The sequence below is a fragment of the Chrysochloris asiatica genome, unplaced genomic scaffold (assembly GCF_000296735.1).
Source record: "Chrysochloris asiatica unplaced genomic scaffold, ChrAsi1.0 scaffold00001, whole genome shotgun sequence".
Classification (NCBI taxonomy): Eukaryota; Metazoa; Chordata; class Mammalia; order Afrosoricida; family Chrysochloridae; genus Chrysochloris; species Chrysochloris asiatica.
In genome coordinates this window covers 26,099,767-26,109,947 of record NW_006408519.1, presented here as the reverse complement: position 1 = coordinate 26,109,947, position 10,181 = coordinate 26,099,767, and the positions used below count along the sequence as shown (strand labels likewise).

The window sequence follows — 10,181 nt, the reverse complement described above, 5'->3', positions numbered from 1 at the left end:
AGTTTGATGACTTGACCTATACCTATGGATGCAGTAGCTCAAAAGAGGAAATAAATCTTTACAGCAAGGATCATTCCCACCCCCTCCATATACAGAGTACACAGAGATGGGCAACTTGGACATTGCTACCCAAAATTGGGGTGGATGGGCTTCAGAGGCAAGAAGTGACTGGCTTATAAGCTTTCAAGAGGGAATCTAGATCCAGAGGGAATGAAGGAAGGTAGAATCTCCACTGAGTAGTATCCAATCTGTCTAGGCGGGGCTGATGAAAGGAAATGCGGATAGCTGTCTTGTGATACAATAGTGAATAGTTGTTGTCAGGACTGATTGTGAGGGTTGGAAATGTAAAGGTAGACGTTTTATAGCAAGGAGGGGATTAACTTTGCAGTCTAGGAGCGGAGGTCCCTGGGACCATCAAGGGAGAAGAGCAGAGAGCGGGACCCTACCCAGAGAAGCAGTGACACCAGAATTGGAGACAGAGAGGATGATGTGGAGAGATAGATTGGCTGGGTACTGTAGACCCAGAGAGGGAGAGGGGCTGTGTGCTGACAACCGGGGGGCAGGCTTGCAGCGTATACCCTTTGGTTGGTTGATGATGCATCGAGAGGATTGTAACCATGGCAATGAAATGATATCCAATAAGACGAATGTAAAACTAATGTTCTCCTATGTTAACTATCACAAAATTCACAATATAACTTATAGAAAAATGGGGGTGGGGGCGGCTGATCAGTCAGAAGCCACGGAGGATGTGGAGAATTGAAGTAGGAATGGAGGGAGTTAGAACTTATCCTGAGAGACTTTTGAGTATTCTGAAATGGCCCGCCTTTAGAGACGATGGTCTTTTTATTTAGTGTTTTCTTCTTAGCACCTAGCATAGTTGGCCGTTCATGGAAGAAGCTCCATAGTGTCTCTGAGTAAATGACAGAGTCTGGCAGGTTTTCACGGCTGCTACCACAGAGAGACAGAAGGTAGTGGCACCGGAGGGATCCTGCACTGAATCAGGTGACAGCACGGGAGTGAGCCAAGGCGGGGGCTCTTTAGACTGACACACTAAAGAAGATATACAAGGAAGTTAAAAGCAAGTTGTGGGTTGTTTGTTTCTATTACTATAGGATATTCCTGAAGATATTCTTAAAAACGTAGTGGAAGAGCTTCCTCAACCACGAAAAGTGCCCAGACGTCTAGATGAATACACTCAGGAAGAGATAGACGCCTTCCCAAGAGTGTGGTCTCCGTAAGTTTTCAATTCTCTCATTCCTACCACCTTTGTTGTTTTTATACTGAATTTGGTATTCTCTTTCATGTTATATGGTCCATGATGGTGGAAAAAATGAAATCCGTTTTTTTTTTAATTCATTCCCAGTGAAACTCTTCAGCTCCTACATGCAAAGTAGATTATAGAATAAAAAATCTTTACATTAAGACCTTGCTAAGTGAGTCCAAGGCAGTTTGTAGCTGCCTGTAATTGTGGGCTGTAGATATGTAGATAACTTTACTTGGATTGAATAGAGTCTGTTGGATAAATGTCATCAACCTCAAACAGAGTGCTTGCATCTCCAAGAAGAGAACGTCATCTACTGAGAAGACATAGACTCTCCATACTTGGAGTCTTGATCCAAATACTAAGGCAAAACCGCACTTTTTGACTCTCCTCTGCACAGTGTACGTCCGTCCATAAAGGTGACTGGATTCCCCATGCTCCCACACATCTAACTGTTCCGAGGCATCTTTGCATGGCCTCTTTGTAAAGCTCTCCATCACTATTTCCTCCCTGTTGCTTCAGCCTGATTGTATCTCCGTCCCCTGCTCTGGTCTGGCAATGGCAGACTGGGAAAGACTGGCACCTCTTGAATGCAGTTTACCTCTTCCTTGCCGTTGTTCAGCTGTTGTTGATGTGTAGCCTCAGGCGACCCTGTGGGACAGAGTAGAACTGCCCCATGGTGTCTCTGAAGTTGCAGGTCTTTTCTCCCACAGAACAGCTGATGGTCCACCTCTCAGTCAGCAGCCTAGCAGGTGGCCATTGCAGCACCAGGGCTTCTGATCTGCCATTGTTGTTGTTGTGGTTGTTGTGAAGTGCCGTCAAGTTGGTTCCAACCCATAGTGACCCTGCATAGGGTTTCTGAGGAGCAGCTGGTGAGCTTGAACCACTGACCTTGCAGTTCAAACGGCTTTGCAGTCTGGTGCATTAACCCACAGCGCCACACCAGGACTCCCCAGTTATTAGGTGCCTTCAAATTGGTTTCAACTCCTAGCAAACTCTATACACAACAGAACAAAACACTGTCCAGCCCTGCCCCACCCTCACAATGAATGCTGTGCTGAGTCCATCATTAGAGTCCCTGTGTCAGTCCAGCTTATTGGAGGTCTTCCTCTTTGTTGATCACCCGCCCCCCCACCTCACCACCACCATTTCACTGATCACGATGTCCTTCTTCAGGAACTTGTCTCTCCTGACAACGTTACCAAGGTTCCAGAGGTGGAATCTCACCATCCTGGTTCATGAGGAGCATTCTGACTGTACTTCTTCCAAACCAGATTTGTTCATTCTTCTGTCAGTCTATGATACTTTCAGTGTTCTTCTCCAACACCATATTTCAAATGCACCAATTCTAGTCTTCCTTAGTCATTGTGCAACTTTCACATGCACATGAAGCTATTGAAAATACCATGGTTTGCATCAGGTGCACCTTAATTCTCAAATTGACATCTTTGCTGTTAAATGCGCTAAAGAGTTCTTTTGCAGCATATTTGCCTAATGCAAATTTGATTTCTTGACTGTTGCTTCCATGAGCATTGATTGTGGATCCAAGGAAAATTAAGTCTCTGACAACTTCAGTCTCTTCTCTGTTTATCATGTTTATTGGTCCAATTCTGAGGATTGTCATTTTCTTTACATTGAGGTGCTACCATACTGAAAGCTGTAATCTTTCATCTTCATTAGTAAGCATTTCAGGTCTTCTTCACTTCCATCAAGCAAGGTATGCCCTCTGCATATCATAGGTTGCCTCCAATCCTGATGTGTGTTCTTCATATAATCCAACTTTTCAAATTATTTGCTCAGTTTACACATTGAATATATAAGGTAAAAGGATACAACCCTGACAAACACCTTTCCTGATTTTAAACCATTCAGAATCCCCATGTTCTGTTCAAAAAACTGCCTCTTACTCTCTGTCCAGGTTCTTCATGACCACAATGAAGTGTTCCAGAATCCCATTCTATAGAGTGCTTTCCATACTTAGCTCACCTCACTCTCTCCCCTCGGGTGACCCACCTCCATTCATTCTTTAGCCTGTAGTTCCGATGTCAGCTCCTTTGAGAAGTCTCACTAAACGTCATATGTAGATGAAGTGTCCACCGTAAGCTGACATAGCAGCTGCTGCCCAGCTCTGTTGTCACCACATCAAGCTCCTCGAGAGCCAGGGCTACCCATTGGTGTGAGTGCAGCCCCAGTGCATGTGTTGTTGCTGTTGTTAGGTGCCGTCATCAAGCTGGTTCCAGTTACAGTGGCCCTGTGTACAGCAGCATCCTCACAAACAAGCTGCTTGGTGAGCCCAGGGTGACAGCCACTGTGTCCGTCCACCTCACTGAGCGTCCTCCTCTTTTTAGATGAACCTCTCTCTGCTTTGCCAGAGAGGTGTGGTAAGATCAGCACTAGACTGCACACCACAAGTTTGACAGTTCAAGCCCCAGGTGCTCCACAGGAGAAAGATGAGGCATTCTGCTCCCACAAGTATTTATAGTCTGGGAAACCCTCTGCAGGGTCACTGTGGGTCAGAACCAGCCGGAGGGTGCTCTGCTTAGCTCTGTGGCTCAGAAAACCTAGCTCCCCCAGTTAAGTGCCTGGAGAAGCCCCACTCTGCAAGCAAGCCACCTGCCCAAAGTCACTCAACTTTACTTACTCTGTGGGCTGGGAGCCCATCCCTCTGTCGGGTGCTGTGGCTCTATTTCCCCTGCTGCTACTCCTCTGCCACCCCTCCTGTATCACAGTTTCCTGTCTCTGGATCCAAGAGGTTCATTGCACAGGGATCTCTGCGTCCAAAGGATGCGCTCCCCTCCTGGCTGCTCTTCTTTGATGGTGGTAAGACACACACACACACGCACACATACATACCCTGCACCACATGCAACACACACTGACTCACCCACACTCACCCCCACACCCAAGTTCCGGCTCTGAGAAGATTTATTTTATACCATGCTAGAGTTACAAGTTTTATAATTACAATTAACTCTGTTAGTAGCCACAGCTGAGTCAAGTTACCCTCTCAGTAACTTCCTCCCTCCTTCTCTCATGCAGACCTAGCAGAAAGAGTCATATGGTGGGGATTGCAAAGACTCAGTGTAGAAGAGACAAACCATTCAGTACACCCTAACCTGACATTTCAGTCTCCTTGCACACTAGAGCAGATGTCAAATCCAGGTAGTCATTATTGCTGGGGAATGCATGGAACTAGGAAAGTGGATTTTGAATCAACCAGAAACTTTTTATCTAAGAAATAGATGATTTTTTAGTTCTATATCTTTTTAGAATAGCCACTGGCCACATGTGACTAGTGAGCGTTTGCACTCTAGCTAATATGACTAAGGAACTGACATTTGAATTTGAACTAATTCACAGTTGAGTAGCATCATTGTTAGGTATAGCTTACTGGACCATGCCATTTTCATTGTTTGACATTCCAGAAACTTCTAATCGTAAATATTATATACATTACAATTGCAATTAAGCTTTGTGACATGCCAGTGGAATTTCTCAATCCTGGTAGCTTTGCCTTTTATGATTGAAATCTCCTTTTGGAGGAAGAACCTGCTTAAAATATGCTTTTGTTCTAGCCAGAATGGCTAAGCCAAGAATATAATCATCCTTTGGAATGTACTCACTGGAATTTATTAAAGATAAACCTGATGAGGAATCTGTAGAGACTTGACTGAAACAGATGGACCTGGATTGCTCCACAATCAGACACAGAAACAACTCGCCTTGGTTTGGGTTTCCCTAGCAGTAAAACTTCAGTATGTGTCTACATTAAGATGCACATTTAGTAATTAAAACTATAATTATGTTTCAGCTAAGTGTAAGTTCATTAGCTTTCTCTAAGAAGCCAAAGGCCTTTGAACAATAGAACAATTTGCAAACTAAACCTTAAACAAAATTGGTTTAATACTAAAATGCTATCATTGTTGTAATTTCACTTACATTATTTTAAATGATCTTAACAAAGGCTATTATATTTTTCTCTTAGACCTAATTTCAGAATGCAGTAAACTTCCCTTTGCTAGTTGTTTACTTGAAAAAAATTTCAATACGTATTTTTTAAACAATGATATAAAAGACCTTGCACAGAGATAAAGCTCATTTTCTAGAAGCCACTTCCCCTATGAGTCGGACTGACTTCCATACCTCACTTCTTACATCATGGGTAGACATCGTGTGCTCATATTTGTATATCTCATAGACACATCAACTGTGCAGAATTATGTTAGGAGGTTTCTTTTAGTAGATGTGTGTTTGCCTTGTAGAAATAGTCATTGTGAAGATTACACGTAGAATTCATCCCTTTTTTTCTTTAAAGAAAAGAGAAAAACAACAGTTGTATTCACTTATCACAATTTAACTAACTGGGATTATAACTTTTTTTTTTAAAACTACCTGTGATTGATCAATTTACTGTAACACAATCAGTGATTATTCCCGTAATTATTATAGTCTTGCCAACACATTACAAAACCACAAAATAATTGTGACAAATACAAAAATGCTCAGTGTATTAGGAATTTTTTCTTTACAATAGGCTAAATGTAAAACTAGATCCTGTTAAACTTTTTCGTTTTTACAGAATTCTGTGAGAGTTTTTCTTAGGAAAACCCAGATGACTGGAAAATTTCAACTTGAATCACTTTGCTTTGCATTATCTTGTAGAGTGTTGTAACACTAGTGAAACAAACAACCCCCAAAATATATGTGTGTGTGTGTGTGTGTGTGTGTGTTCTCACTTGTTAGTAGTTATTTTTAGCAACACTCTCATCTTTGTAGAGAAACTAAGTGTTAAAAGTTTCAGCATCAATGAATGCTTGAAAACAGATGTTTGCATGGAAAACCTGCATTCCTGATGCAGTACTCACTACAGAGTGCGCTGCAATTAGAAGTATGTATGTCTTCAGAGAAGAGTTCAGGGTAAAGATGTGGGAAGGTACAAAGATGACCAGGATTGTCCCTGGAATTGTCTTTCTTGAAAGGGGGAATAAATTTAAGGAGCTTAATAGGGGATCCAACTAGCTTGTAAAAGGGAAATCGTATTCCAAAAGCTGGAACTATTAGAACTGGAAGAGGACTTGGTGGGCACTGTCTTTGTTCCAGAGCTCTAGGAGAGAGCAGAGTTTGGAGTTAGCATAAGTCATGCCCTCTGATAGCAAAGTTGCCAACCCTAAAAATCTACACATTTTCTGTTTTAGTAGATTTCTGCCTCAGAGAGAAAAAAAATATTCTGTGCCTTTTAAATGCATGCGGATTTAAACAAACATAGTTGAGAAGGTTTTGTTTTTTTTTTTTAATTTTTTTAACTTTTTACATTCCATAAGGAGCTGAGATCTAGACAGCTTCAAATGTTTCCATAATTTTTTCCCATCTAGCCATGTGACATTTTCCTAGTAGATTTAACTTAATTTGCTGCTCTTCAATCTGAGTTATTAGCTGGACTCGGGGAGCAAGGTTACTTTCCAACCCACTTAAACCAGCTCAGTGTTGGCTTAAACCACAGACCTCAACCTTTCCAAGGGCTGAGTTTCCTCAAATTAGTCATTCTAAACAGCACTGTTCTTTTGGAGATGAACAGATCAGCACGACTTGTTCAAATAAAAAGCAATCCCGACTTAAACAACCAAGACCGACTTATTTACAGTAGAAACTGGAGCTTAAATTTGATAATGGAATACAAACGTAATTTCTGTTCATTCTAATTAAAAGGATTTGAAACTTATGAAACAGTCCTACCAGTGTAGCTTTTAGAAATGGACTGTTGAACTATTTCTGATGACAAAGTATCAAGAGTGCTAAGTCTTGTTTACTTGGCTTCACCTGTCCAACTAACGTGTTTAATTCGGGAAATATGAGATGTCAGCAGAGGTCTCAAATGGCTTATTCTAAATAATTCCATCCATACACTGGATAGAATTGCTACAAGTCAACCAAACTGGTCTTTCAGTTTTTAGTAGTAGCTTACTATCCAAATTATATTTTAGACTTTGAAATGTCTTGTTTTGGAATAAGATTTTACTAAAAAATATTAGTAGTGGAAAAAAGTTAAGGTCTAAGTACAATTTACAACAATTATATACAACTTCATGGATTCATGACTGACTGCTTTTCTTCTTGGAAAAGAAATCATCCAAATGGGACAAGTAATAGAAATGTCTCTATTTGAACTGTGGTATAAACCCTATGCTTTTTTAGCTTTCATTTATTCACAAACCAAATGTATTTACCCACCATTTTACAGAGAAAACTGAAGTCCAAAGTTAAGTTCTTTTAAAGAAATGCTTCCATACTCAAGATAATAGTGCTTAAAACGATATTGTTTGAAGGTCGTTGTGAAAAACAGATTCTTGCTACTGAATATTTAGGAGCACAGTGGTTCCATACGATAAGCACTGGACTGCAAACCACAAGGTCCACAGTTCGAGCATGCAGAGATGAGGCTTTCTGTTCCCTCGAAGATTTAAAGTCTTGGAAACCCTATACAGGGTCGCTGTTTGTAGCCTCGGAGGAAACCCTATATAGGGTCTCTTATGAGGTGGAACCAATTCAATGGCAATTATCAACAACTGAATATTTAATAACTATGAAAATTTAGTTAATATCAGAAATGTAGTTATGTCTCAACCTGCGTTGCTTCTGAAGCATCCAATTTTGATTAGTCTGTTACTTTGAAACCAGTCTGGGCTTCGTTAGCGCTGTTACCTTTAGGCTGGCAGCCACAGCTCTTCACTTACAGATTGGACCCTTCTGACACTTTGCCAGTTGTACTGCTAAATGCCACTGGGAGATGGAATTGTCATGTCGTTTGTACTTAATGAATTAATCTCTGGTGTGAAGACAGCTTGTCCCTGGCTAAACACATTGAATTTTAGTGAGTAACATTGCAGAGACTTCTTGTGGGACATCGGCTGAGTGCATTTCTTTCTGGTCACATCACTGCCCGCCCTGCTGTAGTTATATGAACCAGCTGGACAAAAGGATAAATTGTTTCTTCAAATGCACTGGTGTCTCTTGACTGGGAACAGCTTGCGTCACACTGAGTCACACAGCAAAGGTTAAAAGGGTACACGTTGGAGCCACTTTCAACCTACCATCCCAAACTGTCATTTCCAAATTTGCATGCAGTTTTCATATTTGGAAAGAGTTTTCAAACACCCAGTAACAAAAGTATGCCGTTTTCTCATCTTGTGGTTATAGAAAGCTGAGAAGAGGGGCCTATTGTGCCCAAGCTCCTCAGAATTAAACAGTAAACAGTTTTAAACTATCACGTCGTTCATTTTCTCAACTCCAGTTTTTTCACAGCCAGGCTGTCTGGTATTTTGTGAGTATTCAGTTGAAAACACAATGTAAATGTACAAAGGGTCTAGGTTTGTTGTCTCCAACTGTTCATCTGCTTTTAAAAGGAACTCAAACTATTGAATATTTTTACAGCTGGCTCAAAAATACCTATTTACGTGTATTTGTTTCTAACTTTCTTCAGACAGTTTCATATGAGTCCAGTACCTACAAATGTGCTACCTGAAAGATAACAAGAAACTTGTAAAATGTGTGTACTTTCTGTTCTCCTTTGCTTCACTTGATTATTCTGCTGTAGCATTTTCCTGGCAACTGTTTGTTTTGATTGATGGCTGGGAGTAAATTGTAAGTGTGGCTAATCCTATACACATCTAAATGAGAAGAAAGACCAGCTACGTGGGTGTGAAAAATAAACACAGAAAAAGTCCAGCATTTGTACCGTTACTTTTTTATGTATCCAGTGAAAATGAAACTTAACATGATAAAATAGTATAAATTGGAAATTTTCCCAGTCAAGATTTGCCTTCATAAGCTAAATCCATATCTTTGTATGAGTTTTAAATTCTTGTAAAGAACACCCTAATCCTTTCTGTGAGGAGTTTTATGAATAGTGCTTAGGAAGATAACCGAGAACTTAACTCCAGCTTTGTAAGGCACTAAATCAATCCCTGCACAGGATGCTTACACTCTCCAAGGGCCTGGGGACTGTCACTTAGCTCTCCCACTTGCTGATGATTTGGTGTTCCTGCTTCCCACCCAAATGTTGATATGCGAGCAGTGTTTGTAGATGGTGCTCAGGAACAGTTACTTTACCTTTAAATGCTGAAAACAGTCACCCTCAGGCATTGACATACCAATTGATGAAGACACAGCTGTTTGTTGGTTTTCTTTTCCAGACCTGAAGACTACCGGCTGTAGGAGGACAGAAGCACAATGAGCTGGAACCTCTTCCTGATGCCTTTTCCTAACCTGTGACCTAGAATGGGACAGCAGCCGTATACTGACAAGTCACCTACTACAGGTGATGGCAGTTGTGGGCGAAGGTCAGGAAGAGATACTCCCTTAACAGGAAAGTGCAATCACATAAATTATTTTATAGATTTCTTCTATCGGATATGATTGTTATCAATGATAAAAATAAATTTGCATACTAGGTTAATTGTTCAGTGCTGCTTTAATGACGGCAACAGACCACTGCAGCCACTAGTCACCAACAAGAGCCCGTGGGTGCAGATTTTCTCAGGCCCTGAGAAATCACCCCACCTCCATGTTCCTTCAGTAACTCTTGTGTCTAAACTCCCACCCACCTGAGTGCTTCTGTCCCGCATCGTAGGGGAGGTTTACCCAAAGGCATTTCCAAACTTCTTTCCTTGTGTCCTATATAGCCTCTCGGTCTCTTGTTGTTGTTAGGTGCCATCGAGTCGGAATCGACTCATAGCGACCCCATGCACAGCAGAACGAAACAATGTCCGAGCCTGGGCCAACCTCACTACTGCTGCCACACTTGAGTCCATCGATACTGCCACCTAGCCGATCCGTCTCGTTGGGGGTCTTCCTCTTTTTCTCCAACCCTCCATCTTACCAAGCATGATATCCTTCTCCAACGCCTGCTCCCTCCTGACAA

The 10,181-nt window shown here is 41.4% G+C and overlaps 1 protein-coding gene across 1 annotated transcript in view; it reads left to right on the top strand.

Moving 5' to 3' along the window:
* The window catches only part of MRPL13 (mitochondrial ribosomal protein L13), a 51,581-nt gene extending 42,106 nt beyond the window's left edge, over positions 1-9,475 (top strand). Inside the window, exons 6-7 of the mRNA XM_006830677.1 lie at positions 1,116-1,237; positions 9,454-9,475. Coding sequence (XP_006830740.1) covers positions 1,116-1,237; positions 9,454-9,475 — 144 coding nt within the window. The remainder of the gene's footprint in view (positions 1-1,115; positions 1,238-9,453) is intronic.
* The last annotated feature ends 706 nt before the right edge of the window (positions 9,476-10,181 follow it).